Source organism: Lipotes vexillifer, unplaced genomic scaffold (genome assembly GCF_000442215.2).
Source record: "Lipotes vexillifer unplaced genomic scaffold, Lipotes_vexillifer_v1.1 scaffold412, whole genome shotgun sequence".
In the NCBI taxonomy this organism is placed as follows: domain Eukaryota; kingdom Metazoa; phylum Chordata; class Mammalia; order Artiodactyla; family Lipotidae; genus Lipotes; species Lipotes vexillifer.
In genome coordinates, this window is record NW_006798464.1 from 1,771,901 (window position 1) to 1,790,164 (window position 18,264).

The 18,264-nt window shown below is 46.6% G+C and overlaps 1 protein-coding gene across 2 annotated transcripts in view; it reads right to left on the reverse strand.

The window, feature by feature from the left end:
• Positions 1 to 2,042: 2,042 nt before the first annotated feature.
• The window catches only part of CRTC3 (CREB regulated transcription coactivator 3), a 100,244-nt gene continuing 84,022 nt past the window's right edge, over positions 2,043 to 18,264 (reverse strand). The window contains exons 9-15 of one of the 2 annotated variants that reach the window (XM_007470560.1): positions 17,729 to 17,778; positions 12,096 to 12,313; positions 9,142 to 9,440; positions 4,792 to 4,992; positions 4,624 to 4,704; positions 3,085 to 3,187; positions 2,043 to 2,642 (exon numbers count right to left, since the gene is read on the reverse strand). In XM_007470560.1, the coding sequence (XP_007470622.1) occupies positions 2,437 to 2,642; positions 3,085 to 3,187; positions 4,624 to 4,704; positions 4,792 to 4,992; positions 9,142 to 9,440; positions 12,096 to 12,313; positions 17,729 to 17,778 (1,158 nt within the window). In that variant the 3' untranslated portion in view covers positions 2,043 to 2,436. Of the gene's footprint in view, positions 2,646 to 3,084; positions 3,188 to 4,623; positions 4,705 to 4,791; positions 4,993 to 9,141; positions 9,441 to 12,095; positions 12,314 to 17,728; positions 17,779 to 18,264 lie in introns of both variants that reach the window. The other variant, XM_007470559.1, reaches the window with a different exon arrangement.

Sequence of the window (18,264 nt, forward strand, 5' to 3'; positions counted from 1 at the left end):
CAGGGTCTCCAGCTGTAAGACTGGGCTGCTGTGCAAAGAGAGTTGGGACCCTGACACTAGTGATCCCCGTGGGTAAGGCACTGTGTAAAGAGCAGATTATCCTGGAACCTCCATTTTTCAAAAAAACCTCTGATAACATCAGCACTCCTCCCTGTCTGAAAGGCCAGATCAGATTTGGGGGTCTCTGACACAGGAAAGGCAGCCAGGATCTGGCTTCTTTTGGCACACTGGGGTGCTGTGTAAGATGAAAGGCCCTTTTACTTTAACAAAAAGTCACTGCCCTCTGAGATCGGGAAGTTTAACTGGGAATATGGCTTCGAAGGGGAGGCCAACTGCCACTCCCTGAGCCAGAGCTCAGGCAGGGAGGACTCTGGTTTGACTTCCTAATTCAGTAGCAGGGGTTCAGGGTGAACGTGAGGTGGGAAGACTTGGGCTCCCCCGTGAAGATGGAGCAGTGCACGATCAAGGTTACTGGAAAGACTGGAGGGAAGGGATCCCCCTGAAGACAGAAGGAAATGGGACAAGGTCTAGAGAGGTTAACAGCCCAGGACGCGGTGACAGACCCCTCCGGCCATCAGGCACACGTGTCAGATTCAGACCCACAAGGTGCAGCCTTGCTTCTTTGGGTGGGAGCAGTCTGGACCCTTCAGCAACACCCCTGGTGTCTCCTGGAAGGACACTGGCTGTCTGGGCAAAGGCTCCGGCATCTTCATCCCTCCTTCAGTGTGTCTGTCCTCTCTGTGCTGTCTACCCATGCCCGCATTCGGCCCCGTTGCCCACCCTCCTCCCCAGACGGCTTCCAATCCCACCCATCAGGTTTCTGGTCAACGGTTGGCCTGGACTAAGTCAGAGGGGGCAGGTGGTGGTGGAAATATAGTAATACTGTTTTGTGCTAAGAAACTGATGACTAATGATGGTTTCATAAATTAGACCTTCATTTTACTATAGACTATTTCTTCAACCTCAGAGAATGAATCTCTTCCTAACACAATTGAGAGCAACACCTGGGTCTGAGAGGGAAGATCTTTTGAGGTGGCCGGGACCCCTGAGGGCCCGGCAGGTGGGAGGCCTCAGTTTGCTGAACCATTCTGGACGCGCTCAGAAGACAGTTTCCACCTACCTGCATACCCTGGAGGAGAACAGGCGTGCAGTCTAACCGTGGATTTGGTCACCTAGTGTTAAAAGCATATTAAAGTGCACATGCTTAACTTAACCACAGGCACAGGTGTTAGAAAAGCTGAAGCTCTGAGGAGATTTGGTAAGGAACAGGAACAGTGAAAGATTAGACTGCCTCACAGCAAAGCAGATTCATTCATTTGTGCATTCATTCACTCATCCACGTGTGCATTCGACGCACGGTTCTGCAGCACCTGCCCAGCGCCAGGCACTTGTCAGGTGCTAGGGGTTCGATGATGACTAAGGCACAGTCCCTGCCCTCAAGGAGCTTACGGTCTAGTGGGGTTATATGAACCACCCCCATTCCACAGAGAAACAGCTTCCCTTTGCTGCTGTGCAGCTGCTGGCTGGGCCCAATCCAGACCTCCAGCCACTGCCTCCAGCTGGTCTGTAGAGAGGGAGGCCTGTATGGTCCGGAACTTGTCTGGAGGACTTCGTGTGTCTCTGAGATACCTGCAGCCTCCTTTCTCTCTTCCCCAGCCTCTAAGAACAAGCACCGTTCTCTTCAGGCTCATCTATTACCAGGGGATTTTTTTTTTTTTCAGTGACTGAATAAAATAGTCTTCCTTTTCCTCTTGTCCATAGGAAAAGGGGTTCTGAAGCAGCAGAAAAGAGATTACAAACTGGGGGGGGGGGGGAAATTAGAATTCAGTTTGCTGAACTCAAGTCTGTTCTTGGACTTGTGGTAAAAAGCCTTCTTCATGTTAGAACTGAGGCCTCTGAGAGAGCCCTGGCCCTCCGCTCTGCCCTGGAACATCCTGCCGCCGCTGAGGCACCATGGCTGGATCAGAGAAGGCATCGTGGGGCTGTGGTACCGTTGCTGGATGCTGAGCCAACTTCCAAAGGCCTGTGGCCCCTAACCGCCCCCCACTCCGGGTCCTTTCTTCAGTGCTGATTGAGATCAGTGGTTCTGAGCACTACACAAGGCTACTGAGGCCTCTCGCTATATTTTTACACATTGACCGATTAGATGGCCAGTAAAAGATGTAACGGTTGTGGTGACGACCAATTCATCAGAAGCCCCAGAGCAGCCTGCCCGCAGCAACAGGACCTGTGCCACAGGCCTGAGGGGCGGCGCCCAGCTCTGTGGTCTAGAATGAGCCACGGCGTATGAGATGGGACCTCGTCTGAGAGCTGGGAGCCAAGGAATTGGTTCCTTCCGTGTCAGAGCCCGCGATAACTAACGCCCAGGGCTGCAGCTGGCTCCGTCCTATTCCGTTGTGTCTCAGAAACTAGCCCTCCCGCCCCGTTCCCTTCTGTTCACAGTCGGTCAGCTCGAAGCGCCTCTTCAATAGAGGGGTCGAGCAGGCCCAGGCTGGAATCACTTAGCATGCTGAGTCCGTCCAGGCTCAGGGGTTCGATCTGGAGCTCTTCTTCCAATGGAAACGGAGTGTCCACGTTTAGGTTGACCTCAGGCATGCCTGCCAGAGCACTGCCGAGGTCTTTGAACAGGCTGGTGCTCGAGTCTTCTGGAAAGGGCAGCGGGAGGGGAAAACAATGCGGATTAGGAGGCGTGAGGGCCCAGGTCACTAAGAGGACACAACTGATGACAACCCCCAAAATGCCATTCCTGTCATCTTCCCAACCAGGACAGTCATCACCTTTGTCCCAACCACTCCTGGGCCTACGGTTTTGCTCTGGAATCTATGTTCTTTTCAGTCAGTCCCACAACTCCCAGTTTTGCAGGTTTTCTCCCTTGGAACAGTTGTCAATCACGGGAAGTTAAGTAGTTCGGAAAAGACTTGGGTCACCAGGCCCCTTCCCCACTGCCTCACAGTCTCTGGGGCTGGACACCTGCATCTCAGAAAGGTAAAGTTTCATTTTCTGCTTCATATAATGTTATGTTGTCTAAACTATCTTACAGTGGTATCTGTAGAAACACAGTGAAATAAAAAAAGCAGCCCTCACCTGTCAGGATGGTGTTTGGGAAATTCCCGCAGTTGGAATACAGGTTTGGTCTCAAATGAAAGGAGTCCTGTGGTTCTCGGGGACATTGTTGCACCAGGGGCACCTGGAAGCAACAAAGGTCACGTTGTAAGGGATGGTCTCTGTTTCCAAGGACAGAACAGTGCAGTGTGCTCCCGGAGCAAAACCAGACGTGAATGCTCTCTTACAGTCCCTTCTCTCTAGGATCCCAGAGTGCCCAGCTGCTGTGACAGCCTACACAGAACATTCTGCTCAGGCAGCGGGATGCTGCGGTAGAGGAGGGGTCCCTGAGGGCCACATCTGTCCCTGTTTGCACACAGCCTGGCCCTCTATGCCATCCCAGGAGACACCACTGGCCATGGTTTCTGCGGGCCCTCTGGTCTCAGCCACCTGCCCTGCTCAGCACACAAAGGCCTCTGGAAACTACCACCTGTGGAGCACTTCAAAGGTCCTGTCTGTAACCAAGGAAGGGATGGGCTCTTTTCCTCTCTGGTTTCTAGAAAAACGAGAAAGCAGAACCTTCTCCTTCTCTCACTCAGAGGGAGGAACCACAGGCAAGCCCTCTCTGCGAGAAAGCCTCTATGAGGATGGGTTAGAACTGGGGCCTACTTTACTTATTTATTTATTTTATTTTAATTTTTTTGTTAATGAAAATTTGTTAACTATATAACCTTTGAGTACCAGAGAAACTTCAATATGTACAGATCACCATGAAGTTCCCAGTTTCCGGGGCCTCTACTTTAGGTGCCGTTCCTGAAATTAATTTTTGAACCATTTAAAAAAATCTTTCAAAAGTAGGAGTTTCCATCATTTTTTCAGAAACACTGACTCACCTAGACTCAAATGGCTTCTTTAGAAATTGGGGAGGCAAGGACTATTGGTTCTTACCACGAGGCTTCCCCATGGCCTATTCAGGAAACATCTGTCTTTATTTATTTTACTGTTATCATTATAAAGTGCTCTTCCTTCTCTCCATAATATATCCTGGAGCCCAAATCATAATTATTGAATATTATAAAATCTAGGGATATTAAAAAATGGTCTGTGTTAGGGAGAAACTAAAAAGCAAAAGAAAAAGCCTGAATGAAAGTACCTTCGGGATTGACCACTGCCCCAGCCAGGACGAGCCCCCAGGAGGCCACACACTGTGCAGGGCACAGCAACTCAGGCCGAGGCGAAGCCCCTCCCTGGGTCTGAGTCTCCTCAACACGATAGACAGATCTGTGAATTGCTACGGTTCCTTCCAGCATCAATGACTCTACAATTCTATGGCTAGAGTGTCATCACAAGTCTTCTACCACTTGTTCAAACAGGTCCTCTGCTGAGGCCTGACAATTAACTAAGGCAGCCAGCACCAGCCTCTAGGGCTTGGGGCGGTGCCAGGCTCTCCTAGCCGCTGAGCACACCTGAGGTCAGAGAAGTGCAGTACCGCGTCTGTTTGGTGTGGGCTCTAGGCACGGAAGAGGCCTGACTGTGGCAGTTCCTGCTCCGAGGAAGAGGCAGGCCCCGGCGACCACTCACCTGCTGAGTAAAGGCTGGGCCTGGCCTCATGGACTGCTGGTCAAAGCTCACATCTGGGAAGAAGTTGGTCAAAGATGAGCCCTTCAGGAAAGAAGGAGGGGATCATTTAGCTTGGAACTTGGGGCGACCTAAGCGTTCCCTCCTCCTGGTGTTCCCAGTGGGACTCACCTGGGCCGCGAGGAGCTGGAAGTCTGACTGGGGCAGCGATGGGGCTGCTTGGGGCTGCTGAGCAGTGGGCTCCTGGGCGTGGGGCTGCTGCAGCAGAGGCTGGGGGAGGTCCTGGGGTGTGGGGTAAGGAGGCGGGGGTGACACTTGGGCTTGAGCTTCTGTGGGCAGGAAGGAGAGCGGGCTTCGATCTGAGGACACCATCTAAAAAACAAAGCCACCAACTACTTAGCTTCCGAGTTTCTAGCAGTAAGTCCTTTATGATTAGGAAATGTCAAAGTGAGGAAAAACCCTGAGATTTTCCTCACCCTGATAGCCTATACTATGCTCTGAGAAGCCCAGTTCTGTATCCTTCAAAGTATAACTCAAATCTCACTTCCCCACCAAACATTTTCCATTCAACGACAATTTCTATTGTCTTAAAAAACAAACAAAACAAAACCTAGCCAATTTAACCAGTTTCATCTCAGTTTTCTCAGTGAAAATCGGGTTTGTATTTTCACAGCCAAAACTTCTGGTTAAAAATGGAAGGCTGAAAAAAGCATTTAGCTCTGCTGTCTCCCAAAACTCTCCAAAACCCCTAAAACCACATTAAACAACCATAAACATTAATAAACAACACTAAAACATAAACAACATGAAATGATAAGTAACAACACGAGGACAAAGATAATGAGAAAGAAGAAAATGGCAACAAAATTTGGAAAATGAAAAGCAGATGGACAAGTAGCAGCCTGCTGAGCAGAGCTGAGAAAGCCAAATGCTAAGCTGGCAGTGGGGAAAATCAAGAGACACTCTGGTTTACATCACAGAATCCCTAAACGGGTCTGGAACTGGGTCAGCAGGCAGCAGCGGGTGAAGATGGAGCTAAACCTGGAGGAGCTTGTGGGCAGCAGTTAGGTTCCAGAGCCCTTGCGTGGCAGGAGACTGAGGGCTGTGCTCTGGAGAGAGTACAGCTCAGTGGCTCTGGATGGGGTGCACCAGACCCTAGAAGGCGAGGCACTCCTGAAAACACAGGGCTTATGAGAAAGCCCACTATCGCATCTTGAGGCCTCCACCTCTCTTTCCCAACTCAGCTCTCAAGAGTGCTGGGATACAGGCACATGCCAGGAGCAAGATCAGGATAGCATCCTTTGGGGATCTGACCAGGCTGGGAGAAAATCCAACTTATGACACCAGAGGTTCCCCAAGGAAATGGCTGAGCTAGATCACTCTACCATGAAGACCATACTCAACAAGCCTACCCACCTACACAGAGCTTCCAATCAGTTTTTGTGTGTGTCTGTCCTGTTCATAAACACAAGCAGGGTGCCAAGGATCACCAGACCATGAGGAAAGCATGTGAACGAAAGTCAGAGACCCAAGCAGACAAACTGAGAAAAGAAACTTGGAGAAGTCTATGTAGGAAGAAGTAGTCATGAAAAACAACATTATCATTATAATATTTAGAGCTATTAAAAAATCCTTATCTGGGGCTTCCCTGGTGGCACAGTGGTTGAGAGTCCGCCTGCCGATGCAGGGGACACGGGTTCGTGCCCCAGTCCGGGAACATCCCACATGCCGCGGAGTGGCTGGGCCCGTGAGCCATGGCCACTGAGCCTGCGCGTCCGGAGCCTGTGCTCCGCAACGGGAGAGGCCACAACAGTGAGAGGCCCGCGTACTGCAAAAAAAAAAAACAAAAACCTTATCTGTTAGAAATACATATTAAACTATTTGTAATATGTACCTCTATATACATTTTTCTAAAGTAGGGATATGGCGGACTTCCCTGGTGGTCCAGTGGTTAAGACTCCACACTTCCAATGCAAGGGGCGTGGGCTCGATCCCTAGTTGGGGAACTTAGACTCCACGTGCCGTGCGGCACAGCCAAAAAATATATACATATATAAAAAAAGTAAGAATATGGATAAAACAAGATTATAAAAATGCTGATGATTGTTGAGGCTAGATGATGGGTATAGAGGATTCATTATATTATGTTCTCTACTTCTATGCAATTTGGAAAATTCGTATTACAAAAAAATAAAAATAAAAGAAACCGGAATAAAAATTACCACTGAAAACCTCAGAGAGATCAAAGATGATATGGCGTCCATGGAATAAGTATGATGCTATAAAAAAGGAACATTCAGAGAAGAAGAACAAAAAAATTCTTGGCAATTTAAAAGTATGAGAGCAGACATGAAAACCTCAACATAAGGGTGGAAAATAATGGTGAGAAACTCTTCCAGAAAGAAGAGAAAAAAGACACAGAGAGAAAAGAGGAGAGAAAAATAAGACGTTAGAGGAAAAGTACATGACATCCAATATTCATACATTCAAGAGAAAACAGAGAAAACTGATGAGAAGAAATCGTTGAAGAAATAATTAAGGAAAATTTCCCAGAAATGAAGGCAATGAGTTTCCAGATTGAAGAAACTCACCAAAGAGTCAGACTCATATTAAGCCACATTATCTTCAAGTTTCAGAACACTAGGGACAAAAAGAAGATACCACAAGCCTCCCGAGGGGAAAAAAAGGAGATTTAATTCAAAGCATTAAGAATCAGAATGGAAAAAAAAAAAAAGAATCAGAATGTCATTGGAATTCTCAATAGCAACTCTAGAAACTAAAAGGCAATGGATTAATACCTTCAAAATTTCAAGAGAAAACTATTTAAAATTTGAATTCTGTGCTTAGCCAATTATTAGTTAAATGGTGGGCAGAATGAAGACACAGTGAAGTCACACCAGGTCACATGTACTCTTTCTTGTAAAGCTACCAGAGGATTCATTTTTAACTGTATTGAGAGGAGATCTACCCAACCCTGAGAGTTTGGGATTGAATAAGTAATACATACAGAGAAAAAAAAAGTAAGACATTTATTAACTCCCAGGAGAAAAAGATGCTCATTTTGTTATTTTATAGTAAACTATGGTTCAACTCTGATTGCATTATTATAACCATGAAAACACTAAACACTGAGTATTGCTCTAATCAAAACTATAATAAACCACATTGTGAAGATGAGGAGGGTGAGTAGGAAATACGTGTGGGGAGTGAGGGGATTGGGGGAGCTGAAAGAGAACTAACCCCTAATCTTCCATGGTAGGATGCCATTAGATAGTACCTAACACTAAAAATCTAGAACAAAATAAGCATGAAATAATGCTGATATACCAAAGAGAGTAGCTAAGATGGTCAAAAGTAGCCATCTCCAGGCAGTGAGAAATATGGCTAGTCGGGGAGGGAGGGGAAGAAAACTGTAATTTCACAACAAGCCCTTTAGAAGTATTTGACTTTTTAAATTATGTGCACGAATAACATTGATTTTGTAAAAAATATTTTTAAAATATTAAACAAACAAAAAATGAAAATATCTTTAAAAGGATGCTTTTTATCTCTCCTTAAAATGTAACTAGAAAGCAGGAGTAATATTTTTATATCCTATAAAATAATCGTGCAAAATAGAATTAAAGGCAATCCAATAACATGAAAATAACCATTAAAAAAAAAAATTATGAAATACCCTCTTACCCTCTCCCGAAAGGGATTACTCACATAATAAAGATCCCGTAGCTACTAATTGGTAAAGAGTGACTAATAACTGGACCTGCTAACTCCTTCTGCTGTGCTCTGTCAACTCTTTCTTGCTAAATCATTACTCATTTATAGTGAGGTGGTAAGTGATGTTATAATGTATCTAGGGAGTGACCAACAGGTTAAAAACATATTCATTCATGATGGTAGTAAGAGCCACCCTAAGAACTTAGAATAGAAACAAAGTCAACAAGTCAAAACATGACCTTCCCACCCTAAATTTCTGTAACAGGCTTGTGACTTCAAAATGTGCCTCTTTCTAAACAGATTTATTTGGGTCCTTTTACAGAGATATGATCCTATTGTACCTAGTATTTCATCAACAATAGAAGTATTGTTGATGAAATCTGTTGTTGTAATTAGGGAAGAGGTCTAATCCAATATCAAAACTTCAGGAAGGTATTTAAATGTCTTCCTTGGCTTTCCTCTGTGGCTCAAAGTGCTCATAGAGTCAATTATTGATTTTCCATACCAAATTTAAAATCCCAACCTGGCTTCCCTTAGCTATTTCAGACATGCCTGGATTGCGCCCTCTACACCCGACCCTTCCCTCCAGCTCCAACTTCACCAGAGTACTGCAAACTGTTCAGTGTTTGCTTAAGAGCAATCAACACAACAAATCTGTTGGAAAATCATTAGTGCATTCTGAATCATTTGATTTCTCACAGAAGTGAGAACTGACTACATTTCAGACCTCACCAGACAGTGCTCGGTGTGAGGACCTAATCCAATTCCTAACTGCTTCAGTCTGTTTCGCTGTTCGTTTGCTTTTACCTGCGAGGCAGGATACGGCTTCAGTGGGCTGGTTGAAGAGAGCTGTCTGCTGAAACTTTGATGCGCTTCGGGGCCGGGAGAAAGCGTGAGAGGGCTGACGGGAGGCTGCCTACGCCGGGAGGGGCCGCTCAGGTTTGTGGTGGAAAGAGACGGGTTGCTAAGGGAGAAGAGGCGGAGCGAAGAGTGAAGCGCAGAGGCGTTGGGAGCAGATGCCTGTGGGCGGCTGTTTAGGGAAGAGGAAAGCGCTGTCTTATTGAGCGTGGCCTGGATGGAGGGGTTGCTTCGAGAACTCTGCAGACCTAGAAGGCAACACATTCACAAGTTACTTGTCATAATTTCAGACCAAATCTTCTGTTTTCCAAAGATTAAAGAAGACTCAACTTCCTACTACTTGTATTTGATGATGATTCTGTATGAGAAGGAGCTCTGGGCAACACTCCTACTGAAAATGGTACCAACGGCAAAGAAAAGGTACACTCAGACTGAGAGGGACGATGCCATCAAGATGAGAATGGCTTTTTCTCAAGGAGACTGTGTAAATCACACTGGGAGAGCAGGACTAGGTAAGCGGGGTGGGGGCAGCAGAGGAGAATGTTCAGTGTACTCTGTTCCCACCCAAGGAACAGACCGCAGGGCTGGACAACCAATTCCGTGCAGGGCCCCTGGAAGCCTCTGTCCCAGGCGCACAGCCAGGACCCTCAGCTGCCTTCACTGAGACTCGTGGCTCTCGGGGAGCTGCCTCACTGGACCCGGCCCTTTAAACACCCTGAGCACAGCAGCTAAGGGACACTCTCCCATGTCTCCGCCCCAGGGCTCCTTTCTCTTTGTTTTCCTGGCTCCTGAGAAGTTGTTCATCACGGTCTACTCCAATTCAGGGAAAAGGAAGTTTTTGTTGGTGCTTTGTTTTATTTGAAGGGGAGGGGTGTGAATTTTAGCAAAAGAAAGAGAGTTTGGGAAAGGCATTTCCATGACACATGCTGCAAGGGCACAAGCTCCAGGAGGCCAGGGACCCTGTCCTATGCCCTGCTGACTCTTTGGCACCTGGCCTGGGGCCTGACCGAGTGGCTTCACTCCATAAATGAATGCTGCTGCTGCTGCTGTGCATCTCAGCGGGCGATCCCCATTTTTCAGAGCTCGGCCCACTATTCCTGTACCAGCAGCTGGGGTGAGCAGAACTGTGTGTTGTTTCATGTCGATAAAAAGTTAAGTATTAGATTAAAATTATGGAAATGAAGAAATGACAAAATAAAGCATTTTTAGCTGGCAAGTGATTTTTAAAAGGTAGGAACGATGTCTCTTCGACCGCTCAACTCCCCATGGAAAGGTCAGAGATACAGCTGGCTCAGATAAGAATTAAAATTAGAGCTAAAGATACGAATTTAGACTTTTTAAAAACCCACCCATTCAGAAAGAAAGCACACACATCTTTAAAAATGTATGAGCAGCCTTGCGTACCATGAATTTTTAAGGAGCGCATAGAAACTATAAAAACTTAAGCACTGGTTCTGACACATTCTGGACAAAATAATGCTTGTTTGAGGAAAATAAGAGCCAGCAATTAAACACAGGATTTTCAGCTGAAGCAGTGTCAAAGGCTGTACTGGAGAATGCCAGCTTCCCCAAAACCCAAGGGAGCTAAGTGCCGATGCTGCTTTACTCATGTGACCTTGGATGTCCTTGTTCAGAGACTTCACCAAGGTCACATAAGTAAAGCAGCAATATAATAAAATGACCCCACAGACCCCAAAATAAAGATGGTCTCTGGGGCTTCCCTGGTGGCGCAGTGGTTAAGAATACACCTGCCATTGCAGGGGACATGGGTTTGAGCCCTGCTCTGGGAGGATCCCACATGCTGCGGAGCAACTAAGCCCGTGTGCCACAACTACTGAGCCTGCGCTCTAGAGCCCGTGAGCCACAACTACTGAAGCCTGTGCGCCTACAGCCCGTGTTCTACAAGAGAAGCCACCACAATGAGAAGCCCATACACCGCAGAGAAGAGTAGCCCCCGCTCGCCGCAACTAGAGGAAAACCCACGTGCGGCAATGAAGACCCAAACGCAGCCAAAAAAACAACAAAAAAAGATGGTCTCTGAAATCAATTCTTCAAACCTAAAATTATGTACCACAATGGCAGCATTGCTGTAATCATCAGAGAACCTTCCAGGTGACCACACTGACAGACCATCACTGAGGATCCTTTCTAAAGGAAATGGTCTACATCATCATTCCCAGACCCCTTACGGCCAGGGGCTGTAATACCTGTCCTAGACATTGACAAGAGTGTCTGTCAGGGTTCAAACAAAAGTAGTCATGTTTCAACATGTGGTCTGAGCTGCAGGCACTCAAACTCATACAGTAACAGCCAAGTCACATTATGGGTAGCTTTTTAGTACAGCTAGATGCTACATCTTTAAGCACTTCTAAAAATCTGAACCAATAATTTTGAACTGTGGTAGATTTCTATTTAATATACATATCTATTAAGTATAAACATTTTCCTTGTATCCATTGTAAATTTTCTAAAATTCAAGATATTTTCTTTTGAAATCCAATGGGAAGTTGGAGGGATCTAGAGAGATATTTGCAATGATTAAAGATCACCATATGTTGATAAGAGCTACAAACATTGTTCAGCTAACACAGAATAGAATGGACACTTATTCCTTGACTCTAAATCTTATTCTCCAAGTCCCCAGGACACACGGGCTGGTGAAGACAATAAAGAATGAGGTTTCGCAGAGCTCTCCAGAGCTCATCAAATCCAGCAGAAATAGAACCACCGAAGTGAAATGTCAGCAGGGTTGAGAGCTACAAGAGCTAGTGAGTTATTATCTCTAACTCAGATGCAGTCATTCTCATTCTATGATTTACTAACATGCCACCTGGCCAGGTACCACCTATGGTTAAGCCACCAGGGGACACAGACAAGGTCCTTATGGAGTGGGGAATACTTACCAGAAGAGCTTCTTATGCCCAGGTGAGTCATGGCAGCGGGAAGGTTGCCCACACTGTTCCCCACACTCATACTACCAAAGAGGTGGTCACTGGTGTCCAGGGAGGCGGGCAGGGGCACTGAGTAGTGGAGGTTGGTTAGATCTGGCAACGATCCCCCAGTGTTCAGGGTTCCCAGAAAGGGTGAGAGGCCCATGTTTTGACCACTGTGTGGAAAAGCGCTGAAAAAAGAAAGATAAGTATTACTTTCTAAAATGCATTCCGCTGCTCTGGGGAATAGGGCATGTATGATACTTTCCTTGTTCAATAAAAGCAGTTGGAACCAAAGATCTAAGTCCTCGTGTAGACTCTGCCTCTTCCTTGTTCTGAAAACTTGTATCCTTGGCTTAACCTCTCTGAAGTGCGATTTGCTTACCTGGTATGTTGGACTAAGGATGCCCATGTTACAGGAATATTTTCCGAGATAAGAGTAGATTATTGATGCAAAAGTACTTTGAAAATTATAAAGCACTATATAAAATGTGAGGCACTGCTTTTTATTTATTCAGTTCCTTTTGCTACATTGCTAAATTATCTTTCCTACCAAAAAAAAGTATCTCTGTATCAACCAGATGCCTTCCAAGATATATTTTTTCAATTACAGTTTTCATAAACTTTAAAGTGAGAAAGAGATGTGACCATTCCTTTGTCAGAATGTGTTGGGTGGTCACTCTGTGCCCAGGCACTGGGCTACGTGCTGGAAGTGGGATGATGAATGAGCAGGGTGTGTGCAGGCCTGGAGCAAGAGTACAAATGGAGGCCTAGTACACCGTCTAGTTTACATTTTTTAAAGTTATAAATCTTTAAATGAATTATGTTCTGTCTTGACAAATTGTACCTTTATAATAGCCTGGAAGGCCAGATTCAAGTTTAGAATTCTCCGACTCCTTGGAGCTCCCCACTAGAACGTGCAGAGAGGCAGCCCCAACCCTCAGTCCACGCCACCGTCTCTCCCCCCAGCCCTGTTCTGCACTGCAGGGCACGCTTATGGATATCCCAGCCTAGGGGCCAGCTCTGGCCAAGCTCCGCATCCCCTGTGGCTCCTTGGACTCCTTACTCCACGGGAGCAGAAGCCTCTGAAGTGTGGGCCCAGGGAGGGGCTGCATGGCCCGGGCTGAGGGGGTACTGCTCTTAGAGCTCACGGGCAGGCCAGAGACAGACCGGTAAGGCAAGCGATTGCAGTATGGCAGGAAGCTCGCTGGGCTAGGTCTGATACCAGTGACGCTGGGAACGCAGAAGCAGGAGCTGGGGTTGTGAGGATGGGTGGGGAAGGGAAGCCTTGACCAAGCACATGACCCTGTGCACATGGAACTGCAAGCAGCACAGCATGGCCAAGGCATTGGGGCAGAGTGGGGAACAGGGGATAGGAGATGAGGTGGAGGAGGCAGGTAAGGGAGAAAACAAGGGCACAATGACATGATGCTCTGAAGCGTCTGGGTCAGGGACAGCAGGAGACAGGGAGCCCAGGATTAAGCTGGAGCATCAGAATCACATTTTAGAAACGCCACTGTGGTTGCAGCGTGGAGGATGGCTTAAGGGGGCAGAAAGAGAGGTGCGGGGAACCAGTCAGAAGCGCCTGTGTGGTTCAGGTCTGATCTAGGAAGAGAACAGAGAGGCTTAAGAGAAGGAGAATGGTTGGAGGAAGTGCCGTTAGCCAGGAATGGGGCGGCGGGGAGAGATTATGAATTCGATTGAGGACACCGGACTCAATACAGCACACGCCAGCAGAGCGCCTCCCGGGTGCCAGCCACTGGCATTAGGGCCTCAAGAGACTCAGACAGAGCAGAGAGAAAGAGCCATAAAGAAAACAACTTGCAACATAATACCATTCAGTAGTGCAGTAAGTCCCCTACGTACGAACGAGTTCCGTCCTGAGAGCACGTTCATAAGTCCAATTTGTTTGTAAGTCCAACAAAGTTAGCCTAGATACCCAACTACCACAACTGGCTATATACCACTGCTTTTACGCTTGCTTCCGGACATGCTGGGCTTGAAGTAAAGACACTGTAGGACTGTACTCTATACAGTACTGTAAAGAACACAAAAGCACAACCACTTGTAGAGGATGCATGCACGTGACCATGTACACCAGATACGTGAACTAACTTACGTGATTGGACATGTGAACGCACGTTCACATCTTTGAGAGCTTGCAACTTGAAGGTTCGTGTGTAGGCGACTTACTGTACAGTGACAGAACCTGATGGTATAAGGTATGGAGGGAATGACCAGCAGGCTGGAAGGGGGCTTCCTGGAGGACGTCTGAACTGAGTTGGAAGGCTCGAGAATTCAGATGCTCTAAACAGGGAAATCATTTCAGGTAGAGCTCCTGGCACCGGCAAAGCAGAGAGGCACATGACTATATTGTGTGCCCTAGGAACTTAGCTGCCACAGGAAGGTCAAGTTTAGGAGGGGTGGATATGATGGGAGATGGGCCTGGAGGAGGAGGCAGAAAGCACATGAGGCTTAAACTGACGCGTTGATGACAAGAAGCCAGTGGAAGGTTGAGAGCAGGGAAAAGACATCATCATTCTTAGGACAGACTTGGGGTAGGGAGGACAGGGTGTGAGGAGCAGAGCCTGGAGGCAGAGAGGTGAGTTATGCTGCTGCTGAAAAGTCAGACTAGACATAATGAGGGCATGGAGGTGGAGAGACAGGGAGGGCTTCTGGAGATATTTAAGCAAGTACTCAAGAGTGACTCCCGATTTTCTGCCATGGGGACCAGTGGAACCACCCCTACCAGGACAGGGAACACGGAGGTACACCAGTAGACTGGGGATAAGGGTAGGTGGTGGGGTCAGACAATGAATTCTGTTTTAGACACTGAGTTTCTGTAATACGGGAGGACCTGTCATGGGATGTCTCCTGAGGACAGCTCCATCGAAACAGTGGGGGTGGAAGCCCGGCCACAGTGGGTTGAGGAATAGACAAGCAGTGAGGGGGCCTCGAGAGTAAATACTCTTTCAGAAAGTGTGGCTGAAAATTCTGGAAATGAGAAGGAAGTAACTAAAAGGGAATGCAGGGTCACGGAAGGACTTTTTAGTGCAGAATCCTTAAGTATATTTAAACGCAGAGAGAAAACCTTGTAGAGAGGGAAAGGCTGAAAACATAGAAGAGGGAAAGACAAGCCGGAGAGAGAGGCCTCAGGAAGGGTCAAGGACATGGGTGAGGCTATCAGTCTTGAACAGAGGGACACCTGTGTCCCTAAGACTAGAAACAAAAATGGATGGCGAGGGGGGCAGTAGGGGTGGGAGGGAAGCTGAGCATTCATTCCTGATGGTCTCTCTTTTCTTAGTAAAAGTAGGACTGGGATAACTGTGGAGGCTTGAAAAGAAATGGGGAAGCAGAATAGGTGTCCGATTTGATGGATGAGGAAGAAGGATGATTTTGGTTGTAGAAAAACTGAATGTGATACTTTGTCTCTCGGATGGCTGGTTGCAGTGTTAAGGCCAAGGACTAGGAAATAAACTTGAGAACCCAGAGCTGCTTGCTATGAGGGCAGATGGGCTCTCTGATTGAGAGAAGAAAGCTCCATGGGTGTTTAGGTCGGAATGAAGGCAGAGGAGGCGGGGGAAGGCTGAACAGCGTCTGGGGGCACAGAGCAAGGATGGAGAGGGTAACTGTGACAAACACGACCCAGGTCATCAGTGACATTCAAAACAATTTCTCTCCAATTGAGAGGAATACAAGTTGTAACTTTCCAAATATAGTTGCGACCTGCTGGAGTCATCTCCTGGATCTGAGATATAAGGCAGATTATGTTCTCCCTCATTCAAAACCCTCTGATGATTCTGACCTTACTCTGAGTCAGGCTACACCAGCCTCCATACCCTGCAGGCGTGCTCCCGCCTCAGGGTCTTTGCACTCAGGGACTTGCTGTCCCCTCTGCCCTTCCCTCGCCTTTATCCAGGTTCTGGTGACATATCATCTTATCCCAGACACCCATCATTGCCTCTCTCCTCACTGTGCTTTTTCTTCACTGCATTTACCAACGCATGATGTATATTTATTTGCTTAATTGTTTTTGCCTATTTCGCTCCACTAGAGCATTAGCTCCTTGAAAGCAGAGACTTGATCTGTTTTGTTCACTGCTCTACCCCAGTGCCTAGAATTAGGGGGTCAATCAATACCTGAATGAATAGGAATCACTGAATAGAATTCTCTCTCTAACATAAGAACAAGAAAGCAACTTTCCTTATCTAAGAAACAGCTCTTTCAAGATTCTTGGGGGTGGGGACAAGGGGTTTAAAGTACTGTAGCCCCCTTCTGAAATGTAGGCCTTAAGGGCCTCCATCACTCATTTGTCTGAGGATTGAGCCAAAATGCGCTCTTGAGAAGAATCTCAGCCCTATCTGTGGGGACATCCTACACCTCTAGGGGTGCTGGTCTTCTCTCCAGGCATGTGTCCTGGCTGGCTTTTAGAATTTCCGATCATCTCGGCTCAGCGGGCTGTTAATTACATGCGTTTATATTTAACTAGCCAAAAAGAATGCCTGCACTCCAGCTACCGAGTATGGAGTGCCCTGAACTAACTGCAGTTAGATACCCAGAGAAGGCTTTACTGGGGGGAATGATAAATAGGACGGCCTGATATAGATTTAGTTCCTCTGCAGACCCTCTGAAATGCGTGCTTGTACTCAGCTAGATCAGGCAAGGGTCCTGATTTCAAGCCACATGATCCTGGCCCCGGAAAGAGCTGCCGCTTCTGAGCGGGTTTTGGTTCCAAGCCCGCGGGGCAGCCCTGAGGGATGCTGTGGTCAACAGTCCCAGGTGGCTCCCCCGGTGCTCTCAGGGACACCACCGTGCGTCCCAAGGGCTCGGTCCTCTCTGCGAAGACCCGTGCGAGAGTCACCCAGCGTCTGTGTCACTCAAGTGATGGCACTGATGGGCTCTGTCTTTGCGTCTTCACAGTGTCTGTCAACGTGTGGGCTTCCTTAACTGTCGTCTCCGTGTTCTTCCTTGGTCCCAATTTCCTCAAGAACATCTTAATCTTTTGGTACTACACATATTTTTGAAAGCTGTCTCAAATCTTTCATGGAGTAAAGTTGTATACTCCTAAATACGTTAATTAATTGTTCCATAGAAATTCTTTTTATATTGCAAATTTTCCTATTTATGCAACTTCCATTAATTTAAAAAAATTGTGGTAAAACATCCATAACATAAAATTTATCCCTTTTAAGTGTATGGTTCTGTGGCATTCAGTACATTTGTACAAACTCTCTTAGTTAACTTCTGTGTCAGCAAGTTGCCAGGGGCCCACAGCTGCCAAAGGTGCGAGGCTGGTGGGCCCCTCTCAATGCGGGCACGCTTCTGCTTCTACCCGTGGAGTTGTGTGTTTACTGAGAGTCAGCTGTGTTATTCTCTAATATATTTATGGCGGTTTTATTTGTTATTGCAATTATGTAATATAATTACTTTAAATGATATATGAGTACCAAAAGGGAGCTGTTGTTTTGTGAAAATACAGTTGACTTTCAACTTATGTATAACAAGTGAAATTTCTCAAGAGTTCTCTGATGAAGCAGTAAGACTTTCCTTTTGGGAAAACCTTCAGGATGCCCTCCGAGCCAAGAACTGAAAGAACATTTACTTACCTGCCACCTCTGACACCACAGGATCGAGGGCGCCCTGACAGGGACTGGATCTGGGGAGAGACACAGAAAGCTGGGCTTACTCACTGTCAAGCCAAATTCAAGTTTTTAAAAAGTGTCTTTGCAGGTATCTTGCGACTCTAGTCAGTGCAAATGAGAGTCAGCACATATAAACAGCATCCCCACAAAGCAGCCATTTAAGCTTTGACTAGACTTTTCCAGGCATAACGGAGGCATAATATTAACAAATTTTCTTAATTTGATGCTTTCTTAATTTATCTTCTAGATGAATATTATTTTCTTATAAAAGGCCAATATTTTTCATACAGAGCTTTAAAATAAACATTCATTTTCCAGTTGGCCTGAGAGGAAAAGAAGAAAAGAGAAAAATAAAACAGGGTAAAGAAAGAGGAAATTCATGTCAGAAAAAAAAAAAAATTTCAACTAGAATCTAAATTCCAGGACCGGGGGGGAGTTTCATTTTGTTTATTGCTGTATCCCTGCACCCAGGATGCCTGGCAACAGGTGCTATATATATA